This window comes from Cetorhinus maximus, chromosome 15 (assembly GCF_964194155.1).
Source record: "Cetorhinus maximus chromosome 15, sCetMax3.hap1.1, whole genome shotgun sequence".
NCBI classification, from domain to species: Eukaryota; Metazoa; Chordata; class Chondrichthyes; order Lamniformes; family Cetorhinidae; genus Cetorhinus; species Cetorhinus maximus.
The window spans coordinates 19,614,233-19,635,783 of record NC_135893.1 but is presented as its reverse complement, the minus strand read 5'-3'; the positions used below and the strand labels follow the sequence as shown (position 1 = coordinate 19,635,783).

Genomic DNA, 21,551 nt, shown 5'->3' with positions numbered 1-21,551 from the left:
CCCGCCCCGGACTTTGACTCTTGTTTCAGTTTCCGAGAGAAGTCAGCACTTTGAACCCGGACTGTTTCTCGGACCCATTCCCCGAGTTCTGGCTCTCGGTCAACTTTTGTCCCTTCAAACCGGTGCCCCTGCCCCAGGTTAAACATGAGCTCCGCGCCCCTTCTGTGCCTGCTCCTGAGTCTGAGCTCCTCAGTGCTGTCCGGGATCGCGACCCAGAAGGTGGGTGTTTGTTGCCTTAAACAGGGAGACGGGGGTTTGGGGGTGGGGGTGGGGGGCGGGAATGTGAGAGAGATGGACAGATGAGGGCAGAGGGAGAATAGTGGAGAGAGAGGAGAAATGAGAGGGACGGAATCAGAGAAGACAGAGAGAATTGGAGAGAACGTTTTAACAAACAGTTTATGGGAGGCAGAGAAATGAAGGAAACAGATCGAACAAGAGAGCAGAATGTGAGGCTTTCCGCAGTCGATTGGATGGGTAGAGTCCAGTCATTTTATGGGTTAAGGACGATGAATTGAAGTCCCTGTCCCGTGTACCACCCGCAGTGTACTCTGTCCAATGGCCTCTGTCCAGTGTACAACCTACAGTGTCCCCCACCCAGTGTACTGCTCACAGTGCCCCCCACCCAACCTGCTGTACCGCTCACGTTGTCCCTTGTCCAGTATCCCACTTGCCGCACCCTCTGCCCAGCGTACTACCCACAGTATCCCAACCTGATGTATCACCTCGGGTGTCTCCTGTCCAATGTAACACCTGCAGTGTACACTGTCCAATGTCCTCCAGTCCAGTGTACCACCCCAGGTGTCCCCTGTCCAGTATAACATCTACAATTCTCCCTGTGCAAAGTACCAGCTACAGTAAACCATCTGCAAAATGTCTGGGCTGTGTTAAATTAAGGGGAGACGTTGACATGGTGGTAATGTCACTGGACCAGTAATCCAGAAGTCCAGGCTAATGTTCTGGGGACAGGGGTTCAAATCCCACCTTGGCAGCTGATGGTATTTAAATTCAATTAATAATCTGGAATTGAAAAGCTAGGCTCAGTAGTGGTGACCATGAAACCATTGCTAATTGTCATAAAAACCGATCTGGTTCACTAATGCCCTTTAGGGAAGGAAATCTGCTTTCCTTACCTGGTCCCTTAACTGCCCTCTGAAATGGTGTGGCAAACCATTCAATTCAAGGGCAATTAGGGATGGGAAACAAGTGCTGGCCTTGCACATCCCATGAAAGAATTTTAAAAATCGCAGATGCTTGGTGACATTCAGTTGGACCCAGATTCCACCCTCAGAGCCACTGTTGCTGCGACACCTGGAACCTGTAAATAGCTTTCAGATGCCTGAGAGTTTGTCACCTTCCAGGGTATCTCTGGATGTCCATCCAGACAAGCAAGGGCCAAAGCATGTTGCCTAGTGCCCTACCATCCCTCCAGGAAGGGATGGGAACAGAGTATTTAAAAAACCTTGTGAGGAGGGTGCTTACACAGAACTGGAATTTCTAAAATGCAAATTCAGGCTGATGTAATACATGTGCTTTTGAATTTTTCATTTGTGGTTTGAATTCAGAGTGGGTCAATGACCTTTTGGTAAAAAAATTACCTGGGTGGTTAAAGTGGACTTGATTAGACCAGTAGGTGTCTAAATGTCATCCCCAGTCTGTGTTGTATTAGCCGATCTCTCAACCAGGTTAGAGTAGAGAAAGAAAAAGAATGCTGAGAACCTGCTCCACATTTCTAACTCGCTGGAGGTATGCTCAGATTTTGCTCGAGGATCAGGAATAGGCTTGATGCAAAACCCCTGCAGCAGAATTTCCAACAAACACACTGTAGAGTAGGGAAACCAGAACCTATGGTTGGAACGTTGGTGAGAGTCAGCTCCTCCAGGGGAGAGGGGACCTCAGAGGAAGTAAACAGCTTCAGGAGGGGTGGGGGTTGGTTTATGGAGAAATTTTTCAGGTAGTGGAGGGTGAGGGGTGGTCCCACGTGACATTGGTGAAGGAAAAGTTTATCCCAGGCCCCTGTTCATTGAAAGTTACTGATTTTCTGACGAAACTTAATTCCTAGCGGTTGATGCAAAATGAGACAATATGGCACAATTGGGCCCAGTACCAGCCTACCATTGGTTATCTATGGGCAGGAACCTCATGTGGCCCCATATCAGTGCAGCATTAGAGAATGCTCATTGGCTGGAGGACTGCAGGGGAGATGAAGCTCAAACCCTCAGTACCCCCTGTAATAAATTAGCCAATCTCAACTAGGATGGCAAAAGGGCTGCTACAATTTGCCTTGGTGCCCCAGGGTTCTTGGGGGATAATTAGTCAGGTTTCCCAGTGCGAATCACAATCCAGTGACTCCTGCTGGAAGATGGATCTGTCTCTGGTGGCCTGTTGAATGAGGTATTCAGAATCTAAGTGACTGGCACTTGTGAGCTGGACAATGTGTCAGCAGGATCTGGGTTATTAGGGACTTTTGTCACTGCATGTGACACTGTGTGCTTTGCTTGTTCAATATTCAGCAACAGTAAAGGATGGTGATGCATACAGGAAGAAATCAATGCAACATTCCTGCCTGTGCTTGACGTTTGACATGTGACATGCGATAGCTTGGTTTTCATGTTCTAACCTGTCTTGGGAGAGAAACCTGTGGGTCCCACAGTCTCACACAGTCCGCCTTTTCTGTGGTTTCAAGGATAATCTGTATTTCCTGTTTACAATTGCTGGAAATTTTGCAATGTTGGATGGCTTGCTGTGAGCTATCAGCCCATTTATATATTTCTCAAAGGAGCTCCCTTGCTTTCAGACTCTCATTTTAGCACTCTGCCAACACTGCCCCATAACTAGCCAGAAGGAGGCACCTAAGAATAATGCTGTTAATCACACACTCAACTTTGCCTTCCTCCTCCATTCCAATAGCCAAGCCATTTTCCCAGCACACGGTGGTTATCGTCAGAAAGCTATGGAATTGCCACCAGTGTATTGACATGAGCCCCAGTTGAGAGTCAGCACTTTCAGAGGAGGAAGAGAGAATATTGAGAGATGGTAACAGTAATCTCTATGGTGACTGGGCCAGGGTGGCAGAGTGCAGGAAATGACCTAGATATTGCAAAATAGAAATGATCTGAATAACTGGGGGACTGTCTGTCTTTCTTTGTCACTATCTCTCTTTTCACATCTCTTTGTCACTATGTCTCTTCTCACATCTCTCTGTCCCCATCCATCATTGTGCCTCTCTCTGCCTTTCTCTTGTGATTCTCTGTCTGTGGGTCTCTCTCTCTCTCTGTTTCGCTCTCTTTCCATATCTCTCTCTCTTCCTACTTGTTTCTCTCTCTTTTCCTGTATTTCTTTCCCTTGGTTTCTCTCCCTTCGTATCTGTGTGTATGTATATATCATCTCTCCCTAACTGACTAGCTCCCTATTTATTTCTATTTCCATATCTATCCTATCTCTGTCTATCTCTCTCTCTCTCTCTCTCTTCCCACCTCATTGGAACATAGGAAACAGAGTAGACCATTTAGCCCCTCAATCTTATTCTGATGTTCAGTTAACACATGGCTGACCTGTACCTCAACTCCATTTACCTGTCCTTGCTCCATATCCCTCCGTGTTTTTACCTAACTAACTTTTAGCAATACCTGTACCTGGACACCAAAATGTTCTTGATCTTCCGGAGTTCCAAATCTCTCCCCATGAAAAGAATATTCTAAATTGTCTTTCTCGGCTCCAAAATAGTTGACCAAGCATCACCTCACATTGAATTCGACCTGTCATAGCTTAATCTGTTTGTCCCATTGTGACTTCCTGTTCCCATCCCGTTACTTGCAGTGTCACCTAGGAACATAAGCACATAAGAAATAAGAGCAGAAATAGACCATATTTAGCGTCATCTGCAAATTTTGATAGATAGCTCTCTATTCCTCAGTCAAGTCATTAATAGGTATAGTAAAAGTGACTGTTTCTATGCTGAATTACACACCCCGTGCCTGTGTTTGTACTGGATTACCCAACCCGTATCTGTGTCTGTACTGAACTACCCACCTTGTGCCTGTCTGTACTGAACTACCCACCCTGTGCCTGCCCATACTGGATTACCCGCCCTGTGCCTGCCCGTAATGGATCACCCACCCTGTACCTGCCCGTACTGGATTACTCACCCTGTGCCTGCCCGTACTGGATTACTCACCCTGTGCCTGCCTATATTGGATTACCCACCCTGTGCCTGTCTGTACTGGATTACCCACCCTGTACCTGCCTGTATTGGATTACCCGCCCTGTGCCTGTCCGTACTGGATGAGCTGCCCTGTGTCTGCATCTGTAAGGAATCACCCGCCCTGCATCCATATCTGTACTGGATTACCCACTCTGTGTCTGCATCTATACTGCCCTTGAGTCACTGACCTCCTGACTCCCCAAAGCCTGTCCACCATCTACGACACCCGCTCCCTCCATTACCGACACACAGTAGCAGCAGTGTGTACCATCTACGAGATACACTGCAGAAACTTACCAAGGCTCCTCCAATGGCACCTGCCAAACCTGTGACCTCTACCATCTAGAAGGACAAAGGCATGGGAACATCACCACCTGCAGGCCCCACTCCAAGTCATGCACCCCCTTGACTTGGAACGATATCGCCGTTCCTTCACTGTCGCTGGGTCAAAGTCCTGGAACTGCCTCCCTAACAGCACTGTGGGTCTACCTGCAGCACATGGACTGCAGCGGTTCAAGGCGGCAGCTCACCACCACCTTCTCGAGGGCAATTAGGGATGGGCAATCAAAATGCTAGCCTACAATGCCCACATCCCATGAAAGAATTAAAAATGCTGGATTTTCCAGCCTGTGTCTGTGCCTATACAGGTTTATTCACCCCATGTTTATGTTTATAAAGGTTTACTCACCCCGTGTTTGTGTCAGTACAGGTTTACTCACCCCGTGTTTGTGTCAGTACAGGTTTACTCACCCTGTGTTTGTGTCTATACAGATGTACCTGCCCAATTTGTTGACCTGCCTGAATACAACCACAGAATACTTCAATAGCAAAATACACAAGTGTTGCAGCAGATGTCCCCCAGGTAAGTTTCTTCCCTTTACAATGTCCACCACAAGCGCAAAACCTATCTCCCTCTAAATCTCAATTACACAATTTATGTCATTCACAATTTCTCTTGCTTCGTTCACATTTAACTCCCCTGAATTTTACCAGGGTTGAGGTGTTTATGGAGAAACTATTTTCTCTGGTGCGGAAGTTGGAAGGAGATATAGTCTTAGAAAGACAGCTAAAGTGAAAATTGTGAGGAAACTTTTTTCATACAAAGGCTATTTGAATTTATATCTCTCTCCTCCAAAAGGGTGTGACTGCTGAGGGTCAATGGAGCTTACAAGGCTGAGGTGAATAGATGTTTGTTGAATAAAGGTATCAAAGGATATGGGGCAAAGGCAGATAAATGGACTTATGGCACAGATCAGTCACGATCTAATTGAATGGCAGCGTAGGGCTGGAGGAGCTGAGGTGCCTCCTCATGTCCTTATTTTCGCACCCCCTCCCTCTTACTCTCTGTTCTTGTTCTGTCTCATTGTTTCTGTCTGCTTCTGTCTCTCGCTATGTCTCTCTTACTGTCTTTGTCTATTCCTTTGTTTGTCTCTCTCACTGTCCATCTCTCAGTTGTTATTCGAGTCCACAGATGGGACAAGCATCCATGTTTGGGCAGAGCCATGCTCAGTTGCTTTGTGGAGTGTGGTTGCTCTTGGTGCAGCTGCCTAGTCAATGAATGTTTACATTCACTCACTGCCAAACTCCCAGAGAGAGTGCTTTATGGGGTGTTGGGGGCTCGGAGAAACTTCTGCCTTTGGTCTTGAGAGAACGCATTTGGTGAAACGTGGGGTTATTCTGTCCGGTAACATGGGGTGTTAGAGGTGTAACCTTGGCAGTTTTTACAAGGAGCAAGTTTCATTTGAGCCACGATGTTTGTTGATGTTGAATCTTTGATGGAATAAAATCTGGAAACCCACACACTGGGGTTTGTGCAATGGGAAGTGGTGGAGATAGGAAGTGTGATAACAGCACATTGAACATTTAGAAGTCAAATCGATGACGCTTTCTTGTCCTGACTTGCATCACATGGCTCAGAAAACGTGAAAAAATAACTGTCTCATCTGATTACCAAGGAAACGAAACCATTTTGCTGACTTTACATTTGAGGTCAGTGCATAAGTGAGAGACTGCATTAAGATCATGAACAGTATCTGGGCAATGAGACGTTAATGCATGCAAACGAGACCTCAGACTTGGTGACTCTGTGGAACTATAAACAAAACTCGGATACAATGTTCTGGCCAGATTAGGAGGGCAAGCACAAGGTCAGGCAATTCTTCCATAACACATTGCATTAAAATCCTGTTTAGGGCCTTTAGGGAGCTGGTTTTACATAAATAAAGAACATGTTTCTGACCTATCCACTTATGTCTAACCCTCCACATTCACTCAATTGTTCCAAAAGGGAAGAGGTTTAGGAGCAAATCTTGGAGAGAATGAGGTTATACAGGGTTTATAACTTCATTTACTTAACTAACTTCAGCCCCAAAATCCCACCCCTGTCCCAAGATATCCTGTCATCCTGAGAAACAGAACCATAAAGGAGCAGAAATGATAATTGAGATGGTTCAGTAGATTTACCCGGATGCCTGTCTGTTAACCACCCTGCTCTCACTGTTTCACATGTGCACCAGCTTGGATCTAATTGAAGCTCTAATTAACACCCTGAGCTCTCCAGCATCCCAAGTACCCTGCAGGCAGTAATAGGACTGCAGTGTGAAGACCTCCATGGTCGATTAGCCTGTTGACCCTATGCTTGAGGTGGAATTTTCTGTGCCCACTGGCATTAGACGTCATGGCGGGAAAACCAAAAATCGGTTTCATGACGTTCGTCCACTCTGCCTGTCAATGGCGGGCCCCGTTTCCCATCGCCGCATATCAGGAACTTTGTTGTAATACATCAGCACATCATTGTAAGCCCAGCTCATCAGAATCATCCCCCAATGCTGGATCACCCGAGCAATCACGCTGACGTGTTTCACAACTGTACAGAACCGATGTGCGCCTCATGAGCTGCACTTGGCTTGGGACCTCGAGGTTTGTTTGCCTACCTGGCTTCGGGCAGCACTCGGGCTCATCAGCGCCAGGCTTCGCAGGCTGCACCACATCAATTTTAGGGGGGCTCATGGGCAGGTCCCTATCTACCAGACCAGCCGTAAGGCAGGGGTGGCTTTTCAACAGCTGCAGGGCGAGGGCTTGCTTAGGGAAGGGGGAGAAATGGCCGCAGGCAAGGGAAGAAGCTGCAGGGCTAGTGTAGTACCGGGGAAAGAGGGTAAGCCAGGGGTGTGTGTGGGGGCACATGTCGATCTGTGCAAGTGGCCTCAAGATGGTGAGGACGCAGTCTCCAGAGGAGATGAGGCCAGATGGAGATGTGAGGGTGTGTGTGAGTGCCGATGTCCCTTGAGTTGGCAGTGAGTGAGATGCCAGTGAATGTGTGATGGGCTTGTGAGGGTGTGAGTTTAGAGTGATGAGATGGTTGCCTTACCCTGGCAGCACAGGTGAGATAATTCATCCTCTTTCTGCACTGGATGGCCAACCTCTTCTGTGCAGCATTGGCACTGACCACGACTGCCACTGCCTCCCAAGCTGGAGGGGTGAGATTGCTGGACCTTTGGTGGACAGAGCAGGGGTGGAGGACATCACGGGGGGGCCTTCGAAAGACATTCCAGTGACAGGTCACTGAACCCTTCTTGTCTTCTCTGGAGCAGTCCCTGGCTGCAAGCATTGAGAATTGCGTGGGTGGCTGAAGTTCAGATATGGCCCCCAGAGTGAGGAAACTGAGGTAACGGTGTGGTGGGCAATTTAGAGGCCGCCCACCAGTGAGACGGTGCGTTTCATTTGGCTGCATAATTTGAGGCAGGATTGGGATGATTCCGTGTGAAAAGCACCATTGCTGCCGGCGGGTAAAACGCCCCTTTTCCTTCCCGCTACGGCGGTTAGTGCAAATCGGGGACGTTTCTGACCTTAGGCTGCCACAAGAACCCGGACCAAGTACAGGAGGCACCGAGCTCCTGTGGAACCCCAACTCCAGTGAGAGTCGGCACCTTCAGGAGGAGGGGGAGCTGAACCCCAGTGAGAGTCGGCACCTTCAGGAGGAGGCGGAGCTGAACCCCAGTGAGGATCAGCACCTTCAGGAGAGGAGGGGGAGCTGAACCCCAGTGAGGATCAGCACCTTCAGGAGAGGAGGGGGAGCTGAACCCCAGTGAGAGTCAACACCTTCAGGAGAGGAGGGGAGGAAGACTATATCCCATGGAGCCCAAAGAGGACCAGGGCACAGAAAGCTTCAGGCAGATGAAAGCTGTGTGACCTGGGCTCAATCCAGGAACACTTTGGGAGTGATTTCAGTTTCTGGTTGGTATGGGTTTCAAAGGTTTACCTGATTCAGCTAATGGTGTTGGTCAGTGTTCCAGAGCAGAAGGGATAAAGAAAATTGCAAAAGCAGGGATGAAGCATCTGAGGGTGACGGCAGAGTGAGGGATGGGGATAGGGCCTGGGACAGAGTGCGGGGTGGGGATAGGGCTCAAGGCAGGATGCGAGGTGGAGATGGGCCCGGGGCAGGGTGCAGCTTGGGGATAGGGCCCTGGGGAGGATGTGGGGTGGGGAGGGGGCCCTCAGCAGGATGCGGGGTGGGGATGGGCCCGGGGCAGGGTGCAGCTTGGAGATAGGGCCCTGGGGAGGATGCGGGGTGGGGAGGGGGCCCTCAGCAGGATGTGGGGTGGGGATGGGCCCGGGGCAGGGTGCAGCTTGGGAATAGGGCCCTGGGGAGGATGCAGGGTGGGGAGGGGGCCCTCAGCAGGATGCGGGGTGGGGATGGGCCCGGGGCAGGGTGTGGAGTGGGGAGGGGGCCCTCGGCAGGATGCGGGGTGGGGATGGGCCCGGGGCAGGGTGCAGGGTGGGGATAGGGCCCTGGGGAGGATGCGGGGTGGGGATAGGGCCCTGGGGAGGATGCGGGGTGGGGATGGGCCCTGGGGAGGATGCGGGGTGGGGATGGGCCCGGGGCAGGGTGCAGCTTGGGGATAGGGCCCAGGGGAGGATGCGGGACAGAGCTGTGGCCCAGGGCAGTGTGCAGAGCGGGGGTGGGACCATCGGCAGTGTGTGGCATGGGGCTGAGGCCAGGGCAAAGTACAGGGCTCAGTGTAAGGCTTAGAGCAGGGCGTAGAAGTGGGGTTGGTCCCCATAAGGACTAGATGTGGGGTTGGGTACGATAATTGGGAACCCAGGACAGGTTAAGGGTGGGTGGGTCCAATGTATGGTGATAGTGGGAGGGCGGACATGACAGGGTCACTGGGGGAGTAGCTGAGGTAGGAGCCCAGCGTAAGTTGCCGGAGGTCCAGGGCACAGTGCGGGACCTAGGGTACAGTGAGTCACTTGAGACAAGAGTTGAAAATAGTTTCATCTGGAACCGAGCCAGTAACTGCTCATTGTCTCTCGGAGGCCGTTCGTTGTACTGATTTCACTGTGTGAGGTAACTGTCAATCTCCCCATGTCACGTTTTCCATTGCTGCCCCTCTCCCCACCCCCACACATCCTGGCTAATTGCACCCACAGTTCACCACATAATACTGTAGGCAATAAGTTTACTTGTTTTAATTCAGTAAAACATCTTTGTCTTTCGAATCTGAGTCTTGTCCTGAGACAGTGTGGACAGGGTATGAGGGAAGGGAGAATGCAGTCTATTTTTCTATTAGAGGAAAATATAGGCATGGAGTTTGCATTAATAATAATGTTGAGGCTATTAGGGCTTGCTGTTAATACTGTGTAAAACTAACAGGGACTATTGGCATCTGCACAGCTAAATGCAAAAATTTGAAGGGTTTTGTCAGTGATGTCCTGCTCCTTCATAGGCTGCTCTGCTGCAATCTTCACAGATGGAATCAATTAAAAATCACTGATTTGTGGTGAATTTTTAACTATTCACATACTATTCTTGCTGTAAGGACCAACGAAAAGGATAAGCCTTGTTCAACCAAGACTAACTGGGGTTTTAACAGTGTACTAAGTTATTAGTGCTGAACAATCTCCCTGGGTTTGAAAAATTAATTTTACAAGTGTGGAGCCTCATTCCTTCAGAACATTTAAAAATTGCAATTTTTGAAATAAATTGTTTACAAAGTTTTTGATATTTGCATTTCTCCCTTAAGGCTACGTGTATGTCCCAAACTTTACTCCTGTACAATGACTTAAATGTGACTTATATTTCCTGCACTTTATTTCTCGCTTTGCTACCTATGAAAACTCCTCAACCCGAATGGCTGATCAGCCTGCCTGCCCTATTGCTGGACGCCATGGATTCCTTGTAGAATGCCCCAAGCTCAAAGTGAAGTTGATAAAGTGGAAGCCTGCACTCTAAAGCCCAATAAATCTTACTGGCCAGTTTTGTTTAGGTCAGTGGCGAGTAACGTACCTTTGCCATTAACTACAAAATCCAGGTCATTATAGTGGTATGTGGTAATAAAAATAATATCAATGTGATGCATTACTGCAGCCTGTGAGTTAGAACCCTCTGTACAAGTGGCTGTCTATTATTTTTAAGATATTGGGCAGGTTAAAGGGCTACTCCAGATCATTGAGGATGTGAGGTCCACTAGCATCAGTGATGAGGCTGATCTCATGAGAATAGCTGGAAGTGCAAGTACAGTAATTCAAATTGTGATTTGTGATTTGAATGATTGTAGTTGAGATTTAAGCAATTGTATTTCTGAGAATAATTATCAGATTGGCACAGTGCCACATCTGGGGTTTAGATAGGAATATTTTTTATGCTTTTTCAAGACCTCCAATCTGCTTGAAATTTGGGAAGTTTCTATTTTCAATCAGACAGGCTGAGATTATACGGAAACGCTGTGTGTATGGCCCTGGGTTTCAGGTTATATGCGGAGTTCAGGCCTCAGGCTGTACCGCCTCTCTCCACCCCCCCCACCCACAAGCCCAGACCTCAGGTTGTACCCTCTCCCCATTCTGAACCTCTGAGCACAGGGCTCTGGCTGTACTCCGAGAACAGGTTCCACCCCAGTGCCTGGTAGCGCAGCCCCAGTGCCCGGTATCTCAAATTGCAGTTGAAACCCGCAGCGACACTTTTCGCAGAAATTGCCTGCAGGTTTTTTTTCTTGTTCACTTCCTGTAAGAAAGCTGCAGTTTGTGGTGAAGCTCTCAAAGCGAGATTAATCATAGCGCCTCGTGAGTGTTCAGGGTGAGAAAGCTCTAACAAACCCTGGAGCATGAAAAAAACTCGCAGATTCAGGTTCTTTAACCATTGCTGCTCTTTCTCCCTCATGTACATAGATTCAGCTTTGTTTTGCTCGTTTCTGTTCCTCCTGTTAATAACAGGCTTGCACCCTTGCACTGAAAACTGCCCATAAACAAACATCGAGTCCTTGCGCTGGACACTGTCCAGATACAAGCAAGGGCTAAACACAGATTAAAGTTCCCTCTGCACTATTCTATTAAGCAGTCCTGGAATCTCAACTAAACAGCCAGTGCCTCAGAGCTCAGTGATCCACAGACAGGTCTGCGTAAATCGCATCAACCTCCCCCCCTCACTGTCCTCCCTCTGCTTTTCTTAACCCTGCCTCCAGCTTCCTCTTTCCAACCACCTCCCCACCCCCCCCCAACCTCCTCCCCCCTGCCGAAGGACCTCTGTTTGGTTAACAGACAGTAAATGTTTCCGAGCAAAGGGATGATTGAACAATGGTCAGGAAATTATGATTGAGGAACTGGAGCCAGAGAGGGTTCAGGGCAAGGACAAGGCCCTTGTTAAATCAGAAACTCTGCAGCTGTGTTTACTTCAAAGAGCCTGAATCAGCCAAATGCTTTTTTGGCAAAAATCATTAACCCTTTCAGGAATTCTAAAGGGGTGAGAGTGGGGGATAGTCACTTGGTCTATTTTTTCCGAGATTTTGAGGTGAAAGGTCAATGTCCATACTTCAGGCTACTGTCGAGGATGAAGTGAAAGGTTACTTACTTGTGCATTTTACCTTCAGCGTGAATAGTGAGGTCTGAGAAGCGCCTGGAATTGGACCCCTGAGTTTTACCCATGGCTAATGAGTTTTAATTTATTTCAGGTAAGAGGGCATTACAGTGTTGCACAGAGATGTCAGACACTGAGTGTAGAAACTGTGGGCAGCACCAGTACACCGAACACTGGAACAGACTGAAGAAATGCATGGCATGTGAAGCCCCCTGCAACAAAGGTATATCATAAAAATCTCTGGTCCATCTCTGACACTTCCCTTCCCTTCCTTGACCTCTCTGTCTCAATTTCTGGTGATGGACTGTCCACCAATATCCATTACAAGCCTACCGACTCCCACAGCTACCTCGACTACAGCTCTTCACACCCCGCTTCCTGGAAGGGCTCCATCCCATTCTCTCAGTTCCTTCGCCTCCGTCGCATCCCCCCCCCCGGCGGCATTCCGCAGGGATCGTTCCCTCCGGGACACCCTGGTCCACTCCTCCATCACCCCCTACACCTCAACCCGCTCCCACGGCACCTTCCCATGCAACTGCAGAAGGTGCAACACCTGCCCCTTCACTTCCTCTCTCCTCACCATCCAAGGGCCCAAACACTCCTTTCAAGTGAAGCAGCATTTCACTTGCACTTCCCTCAATTTAGTCTACTGCATTCGTTGCTCCCAATGCGGTTTCCTCTACATTGGAGAGACCAAACGCAGACTGGGTGACTGCTTTGCAGAACACCTTCGGTCTGTCCGTAAGCATTACCCAGACCTCCCTGTCGCTGGCCATTTCAACACTCCACCCTGCTCTCATGCCCACATGTCCATCCTTGGCCTGCTGCATTGTTCCAGTGAAGCTCAACGCAAACTGGAGGAACAGCACCTCATCCTCCGACTAGGCACTTTACAGCCTTCCGGACTGAACATTTAGTTCAATAATTTTAGATCATGAACTCTCTCCTCCATCCCCACCCCCTTTCCGACCCCCCCCCCCTCTTTTTTTCCAATAATTTATATAGATTTTTCTTTTCCCACCTATTTCCATTATTTTTAAATGTATTTCCATCCATTGTTTTATCTCTACCTTTTAGCCTTTTTCGATTCCTTCACCCCACCCCACCCCCACTAGGGCCATCTGTACCTTGCTCATCCTGCTTTCTACCCTGAATTATCACATTCTTTAGATAATATCACCACCTTCAACACCTCTTTGTCCTTTTGTCTGTGACATCTTTTGGTTATCTCCACCTATCACTGGCCCTCTATCCAGCTCTACTTGTCCCACCCTCCCCTTAAACCAGCTTTTATTTCACCTCTCTTCTATTTTTACTTAGTTCCGTTGAAGGGTCATTCGGACTCGAAATGTTAACTGTGTCCCTCTCCGCAGATGCTGCCAGACCTACTGAGTTTTTCCAGGTATTTTTGTTTTTGTCATAAAAATCTGCCCCCTCTCCGAGGGACAGCAGTGGGCCTTCCATTGGCCCTCGTGCCCTGGGCTGTAGGGGGAAATCAGCTGGGGAGTGAACTGGCGAACTTGGGCTTGAGATTGGATCAGGCTTAGTGATGCCCTCAGAGTTGAATACCCTGCTGCTGCCACTGACTGTCTGGTTTTCCTGTGAAAAATGATCACTTGCATGAGTTGCTGGAAATATCCAGCGTCCATGGAACTGGACCCAGCCAGAGTCAGATTCTTAAGGAAAGGTGTGGGTGGAGAGAAGCTGGGATATTAAAAATAACACCTTGACTATCCCCGCCCCCATGGCCACCCCCATCCTTCACCCTCAGGGTAAGTACGAATTCCACCATTGACAGTGTTCTCACAAACAGGGCTAAGGGGGTCACCATACAGCAGTTTGACCTCTGACCCTATCCCGATAACATGGAGTCTTTGAGAGATGGGCCTGGAGCAGGGGAAACGGGTCACTGAGGGGCAGCGGAGACTGTGTGCTCGTATCCTGGGAGAGCAACTGAAATGAGTGCCCTCTGAACTCCAACAGGAATGGAGAGGATCAGTCTCTCTGGGGTCAGAGCGTCACTGGGGTAGGTGTTCCACAAAGAGATGGGTAGAACAGAACTTCACTCATCACGAGACTTCTGTAACAGATGAGAGGTGTCTATTCATGCAACCTCTTTGCACATTCACAAAAGCTCTGTCTGTCAACCAGGGAACCCAGGACCCACAAGCTCACAACCCATCAAGCACTAAGCCATAAACCACTGTCCTCCAAACCCTTAATCCCATCAATCCCTGATCCCATCAACCCCCATCCCATAAATCACTGACCCCTGAGCCCCCAACCTGGTCAAACTCTACGCCATAAACCAATGACCCCTGAGTGATCACCCCCGTCAACCTGTGAATCCACTCCTTCCCTTGAGCTGATGCTGCAGACATCACTGAGCTCCTGTACTCTGTCACCATGGAGACAGGAGAGCCAATGGTCTGAGGTTGGGTATCATCTTGTGACCCTCTGAGTTCGGTTCTCTCATGCCGTTTGCTGCATTACCCAGTTGCAGCTCGGACTGTGCACACACTGATTGCCACCTCCACATTTTCACTCTCTCACCTTATTACAGATCAGGAAATGGTTCAGGACTGCACTCCATCTACCAAGCGGATTTGCCAGTGCCGTGAGGGCCTGCACTGCATCGATTCTACAAAGGATACTTGTAACAGGTGTCGGAGAAACACTGAATGCCAGGAGGGCCGGGGTGTCATTGAACAAGGTGAGATGTGTCAGATCTACAGCTCTTCCTGCTGATGGTGTTCACTGGTGCTTTGTCAGGCTTGTAGGGGGAACAGCCAGGATTTGCCGCGATGGAATGTTGCCACAAATATAACTTTGTGTTCGTTAATTACAGGAACTAAACAAAAGGATGTAAAATGTGCACCGTGTGCTGCTGGATCATTCTCCAGTGAAATCTCTTCCACTGAGCCCTGCCGCCCACACACTGAGTAAGTGCCTCCTCCTGTTAGGAATATGATTCTGATAATGTGAAAAAACGCAGGCCCCTGAGGATGGAATGCTCTTTATCCCAGGGACCCATTGACAGCATCAAACACTCCCAGGACAGGTACAGCACAGGTTAGATGCAGGGTAAAGCTCCCTCTACACTGTCCCATCAAACACTCCCAGGACAGGTACAGCACAGGTTAGATGCAGGGTAAAGCTCCCTCTACACTGTCCCATCAAACACTCCCAGGACAGGTACAGCACAGGGTTAGATGCAGGGTAAAGCTCCCTCTACACTGTCCCATCAAACACCCCAGGGCAGGTGCAGCACAGGTTGAATACAAAATAAAGCTCTATACTGTTCCGTCAAACTCTCCAAGGTAGGTACAGCCCGGATTAGATACCGAATAAAACTCTGCAATAATTTTTCAGTGCCTTGAGGCCGCTCAGTGTGAGATACCAAGTTAGCCTGCTGGATTGGGACCTCCTAGAATTAGGCTGAGACTGTGTCAACCCATCTCACATGTGGCCCTTGTAGCCAAAGTACTGAGCCCCTTGTTCTCCAACAACTGGATTTCTACCCGTTGCACAATTTGCTTTGTTCTTTATTGGGTGGGTTGGGTACTGGGTCTGGGCGTAGTTGGTGTGTGGGGAGCTGTGCTGAGATAAATGAGCTCCCTGAGCAGCCTGACTCCTGACTATAGCTGCACTCTCTGTTGGTGTGTGATGGGTTTGTGAGTCCAGGGGTTGCAATATCACAATTCCATTGAAAATGTCAGTTAGGGTTTCTGCTGACTTGGCACCTGCTGGTGTTAGTCATTGGCTGAGACTTCACTTGAGGGAGTTGTGATGTTTAATCCAGTAGTTTCTTTGCAGCTGCAAAATGCTGGGGAGAAAGACTTCACAAAACGGGACCAGCACCAGGGATGCAATTTGCAGCAATGAGTTATTACCACAGCCCCTTACGACGAGAGCTACATCTTCAACAACTGGACCCAACTCTCCTGCTCTGACACAGGTACGAGGTCCCATATTTTCTTCATTGATTGAAATAATTGACAGCATGTTATCCCTCACTGTATTGTGGAACAGTCCCTTAGAGTGAGTCAGTACCAGAAATACACCCAGTCTAGTTCCTGTGACTGCATCAGCCTACGCCAGCCCACTCTGTTGCTGTCGTGTGTGTTTTATCTCTCCCCTTTTTACATCCCTGGCCAGGTCACACATCCGACAGAGTTAGAACCAGAAAGTGCCATCGCTTCCAACACCAATACGAGTCCAGTAAACACGACACCCAACAGGAAACAGTCCACTGAAAGCTTTCTACCTAGCTACTGGACAGCAGGTAAGTTTGGGAACTCTCTTTACTTCCCTTGATTCTTTAGAATTCCATCCTCCTTGGGGCCGCTGTATCCTAGGGCTTCCACCCTCCGCCCTGGGCCACAGGCCACTGTGGTCACACTGCATCCTGTTGAGGAACTGGACCCAGCTGATGCCACCACCCCCCCAACCCCCACCCCACCCCCAGCCCCACCTCCAGCTCGATTTGGCCCATCCTGTAAAAAGTGAGTTTTCTTCTTTTTTTTCCAGTGATCTGTGTTACTCTCATCAGCGTGATCGTTGTGGTAATTGTGGTCCTTGTCTATCGCAAAAAAAGAGGTGAGATTGGATTCCAGACTTTAATTCTTTCTCAGTTGTTTGTTATCCTGAATATGAACCAACCAAGTACCCTCGATTAAATTCCAGCCTGTAATTGGTATCTGCTATCCTATATATAAACTATCCAAACCCCTCAATTAAATTCCAGCCTGTAACTCCCACTATTTGTCCTAAACTAGTTGTTGAATCACTGTAGGTCTGACAGCATCTGTGGAGAGGAACACAGTTAACGTTTCGAGTCCGTATGACCCTTCATCAGATGTTCTGATGAAAAGTCATACGGACTCGAAACGTTAACTGTGTTCCTCTCCACAATATTGTGGAGCAGTCCCTTAGAGTGAATCAGTACCAGAAATACACCCAGTCTAGTTCCTGTGACTGCATCAGCTTACACCAGCCCACTCTGTTGCTGTCATGTGCGTGCGCAAGCATTTTATCAGATGTTCTGATGAAAGGTTATACGGACTTGAAACATTAACTGTGTTCCTCTCCACAGATGCTGTCAGACCTGCTGAGTTTTTCCAGCTATTTTTGTTTTTGTTTCAGATTTCCAGCATCCGGAGTATTTTGCTTTTATCTTAGTGTTGAATCACTGTAGCTGCTCGCCCTCTGGTGGCTATCTATGGATTTGCATGTTTGTGTATGCATTTCTGCATTCCCGAGCCTCGTGCTAACAGTTGGTGACAGTCAGCTCTCTGCTTGCTCCCAGTGCCCTCAGTGTGTGGTTATTTTCCTGGCCGTGTGCGGTGGATTCAGGAACTGCAGCTGTCTGATGAGCCAACATCATTTTGGGAATGGAGAATAATGTGTCTGCATTCTCCTACCCTCCCCCTCGCTCATGGGCTGACATGATCCTGTCTCCAAGAATCCACCTGTACTCTGGTATCCTGAACAATCCTCCGGCATTGATTTAATTTCTTTTTCTTTCTGTTTTGCTGCCAGGGAGGATGACTGAACTCTGGGATCAGAATGCCAATGTGGTAAGGATCAAAATTCCACTTTGTTCCATCAAAGCTAGGCTGTGTGGCTTGTGGGCTCCCACACTCTGTGAGTCACTGGAGACCACACGTGTCCTCGGTCTCTCAACATTAGCACGCGGGGTCAGAGCATTACTGACCCACACCTACAATTGGGACCTCACTAGAGGGTGTTCGCAGTATAATCTGAAAATGAATAAAACAGTAAGAGTGGACAAAAAGTGAACCATCTTTTATGTCTCATTATTTCCTCTAACCTTTTAACTGTGTTCAGTTAACAGGTTGTGTTCAGTTTGATGGAGCCTGTTTGTGGGGATTGAGCGGGGCGGGCAGGGGGAGGTTGTGGATGGGGTTTGTGGTGATGGTTTGTGGAGAAACTGTTGCTTTTTTTTTGACCTTGGTGATTGTTTTTTTGTGAATTATTTTCTCCGCCAGCCAAAGGATAAGGTCGACCCGGTGGACACAGATTGTTTAATTGTTGTACCTGAAAGCGAGCTGCAGGTTGCGAGCCCCCGGAATGGGATGCATGAGCAGAATGATGGTGTAACAGGATCAGTGCCTAGGACAGAGCACCTCTGCTCACTATCCAGGTCCAGCAGCAGTGGGTCAGGAGGTGTCAGAAGGAAGCCAGGCACTGGGTACAGCTCGAAGGAGGAGGAGCAGACTCAGACCCACCTTGCTATCGCCCATTTGAACAATTATTCACGGATCGATTCCCTGGAAGACCAGGGATACATCAGCAGGGAATCCCGACCAAGCTCAGGTAGGACAACTCTGGGTTCATCGGGCTTAATTTCCAAAGGGGCCAGTTCCAGGCAGGAGCTTGCTGGATACAGATGTACTCCTGTAAGCCTCAGGCCCTTGGCCCGAAGCTGACCAAGACTTGGGCCTAATATTTAACAGCACCTCAAAAAATCAAAGATAAGAGAGTGCTCAATGGGCCGCAAGCAGATGCTGCGTTCAATTCCCAAACAATCATTCAGCAGACACGACCTCTGGGTGAGGGAGAGAATTGGCTGGGGACTTGTCATCATTGTTCAGCAGGCCCTGCCAGTGTGACTGAGTATGTGTCAGAGTGATTATTGTGTGAGTTTTTGTATGTATGTGACTATATGAGTGAATCAGTTTGAGCGAGTGGTTAGGCATGGATACCTGAGGGAGACCAGTGCCCTTAAGACTCTTACTGTAGAGAGTGAGCACCTGGATCCAGTGGCACTGGTTCTCACTGGAGCAGTTCCCTCCCATCCCACCCACCCTATAAGAGGTTGTTCCCCTGGATGCAGTGCTCCTCTAGTGAGGCAGTTGGAGGGAGGAATAATGTTGAGTGTAACTGATTGCTATGTTTAAGCAGGAGCCCCGTCACCTGTGATGGAGTTCAGTGGAAACCCGACAGTGAGCGTTACAATAAATACTGGCAAGTGTTACGTCAACTGCTGCCATCGTCAGGGAGGTGGGACCTCCGGCCCAGTCTCTGCTGAGGAGGACTTTCCTGCCCCAGAGGAGGAGGAAGGAACTGAAGTGGATGAAGGGTTCCCGATCCAAGAAGAACAGAAAGTCTCTGAGTCAGAGAAATGGAAAGAGGCTGGTCTTCCAGTGGAGGCTGAGAGTGAATGTCACTGGCGACAGTGTAACTCAGTGAGACAGGAAGAGGATGGGAAGGAATTGCAGCTTCCAGTCCAGGACACTTCTGGGAACATTTATTGATTTGTCAAAGGCAGCTTTCTATTGCTGCGAACCTGCGACCGAGGCCCTTGCTCACCAGCTTGATGCCTGATTTAAAGATGAACAAGACACAGGCTTGTGATGTGGGGCTGGAGCATTGTCAAACTGTCCTGTGAGGGATGAGTTGGAAGCTCATCCACCGATATGACTGTGGACCCAGTGACTGAGAATGGAGAATCAGGAGCAGCCTCCAGAACTACATCCCAAACTTCAACAGCCTCAGGGCTGGTCTGACCTTGGCCTGGGGCTGACTCAGGGCTGGGTGATCCTGGACTGACCTGGGTGATCCTGGCGAATAATGGCAGCTTTAATGTTCTGATAAGACAATCCAAAGGTTGTTACTGAAACTGGAAGAAACCAACAGGTGTTCTGGTTAGACCAGCAGAGACTCTGTCTACATGGAGCGGAAAAGACTCTGTTTAGCCTGTCCCACACAATTGTGGTTTCATGTGTATCTCCACCCCACCCAAAAATCATCAATTTGGAGGAAAAATCCTGGGAAATTCCTCTCTGATCTGTCCCCTGGGTGATCAAAACTAGTCCAGGGAATCACCCTGGCTCTGAATTCCCTCCCTCCGGTACAAGGTAATATCCATCCCAGCCAAAAGCAGGTCCAACTCTCGCTTGAAGGGATTCACTCGGCAGCCTATTCAAGAGGTCCACTGTTCTCACTTATTGACCTTGTACAATTTAAAATTATGGCCCCTTTTTCCTCCAATCAAAAAGAGTAAAATTATGGCCCCTTTTTCCTCCAATCAAAAAGAGTAAATTTGAACACAAACCATTCCCTTTACCATCTTATGACCTTTAATCAGATCACCTTTAAGTCTTCACTTTTCTAAAATCTAGAGTGCCACTCTTTTAACCTAACTTCATAATTCTGTCCAGCCCCGGCAGCACTCTGTTCAATGATGTTCTTACGTTTGAATGTTGAATATGGAACTGAACCCAGACCTGCATTTGAGACACGCTATGATATTATCTAGCTCTGCACCGCTCCCCAATAACAAGGGCATTAACCTAAATTCCAGCCTGTCCTATTACTCCACTTCTCATCAAAAACTGCATCCTGCAAGTCCTCACACTGATGTTACATAATACATTGGACTTCAAACAACTAATGTGAATATGAAACTCGGATTAAGACATTTTTCAATATCCTTTAGGTTCAGCCAGTTGTACAAAATCAAACCACCCTTTCATTCTCCATTTTTCATTTCCTACCTGGCCCTCTTCCCCCCCCCTCTTTCTCTCTGTGGCCCTCACCTCTCTATCCCTTTCTCTACTCCTCCATTTCTCTTTATTCTTTTTTCAGCCTTCATCCTTCTCTCCCCTCTCTCCTCCCTTGTCTCCATTTCTTCCTTCCTTTTTCCCTCTCACTCTCCTCCATCTGTCTGAATATTCTAATGTAGTTTATTTTTATCTGTTTTGTAATGAGATGGAAATGTAGGGAGTGTAGGAGAGACATTTGTGGTTGATGTGATTCCATGTCAATAAGCTGATCCTTGTTTTTATAATTGATTGATAATAAATATTTTTATATTGCTTGTACATTTTATATAAAGTAAGTATGGGCAGAGAGATGTCAAAACATCTCCCTTTCATCTGTCCAGTTTGGGGATGTTAAACTGAGGCCCATTCACATGTTACATTGGGTCTGGTAAAGATCTCACATTACTATGACGATGTTACCCATCCTAAATCCCATTGCTGCTTTCTCCCCATCACTGCTCAAGAATCTGGTGGGTAAATGGACACTACTCAATGAGGTTGCATTGCTATATGAGATTGAGCTGGTATTGAAAAATGTTTTTGCTCATACTTGAGTCCTCCCCTCACATTCTGAATCTATCACTGCAAGAGAGGTATGAGCAGACCTGATGCCCGCCCAATGGAAAATCCCACCTTACAGCATCTGAATGCTGGAGGAAAGGGAGCAATAGGAGGCTGTGAGCAAAGATGGATCAATGAGGCAACTCCAGAGGACAATGGCTTCAGTTTTCCCAATGTTAAGCTGGAGGAAATTGTGGCTCATTCAAGACTGAACATTGGACAAGTTGCCTAACAGCACAGAGGCTGAATGGCATCAGCCTCACTAGATGTGAATCCTGAACCTTCGTCTGTGCTGCTAAGGCACAGCAGGTAGATGATGAAGAGGAGGGAGCACTCCAGTGGGAACAGTGAGGGAGCGGGAAGAGAAATT

General features: G+C 48.3%; 1 protein-coding gene across 2 annotated transcripts; it reads left to right on the top strand.

Moving 5' to 3' along the window:
• Positions 1–28: 28 nt before the first annotated feature.
• LOC144690487 (uncharacterized) lies at positions 29–20,893 on the top strand. 2 transcript variants are annotated; one of them, XM_078558023.1, is made up of 11 exons: positions 29–219; positions 4,973–5,063; positions 12,145–12,273; positions 14,614–14,763; positions 14,899–14,992; positions 15,867–16,008; positions 16,209–16,335; positions 16,581–16,649; positions 17,592–17,629; positions 18,062–18,389; positions 18,975–20,893. In XM_078558023.1, the coding sequence occupies exons 1-11, from the start codon at positions 145–147 to the stop codon at positions 19,328–19,330; spliced, it is 1,599 nt and encodes a 532-aa protein (XP_078414149.1). In that variant the 5' UTR covers positions 29–144; the 3' UTR covers positions 19,331–20,893. The 2 variants fall into 2 exon arrangements, with proteins under 2 accessions (XP_078414149.1, XP_078414150.1); XM_078558024.1 differs by having other exon boundaries at positions 30–219; positions 18,978–20,893.
• The last annotated feature ends 658 nt before the right edge of the window (positions 20,894–21,551 follow it).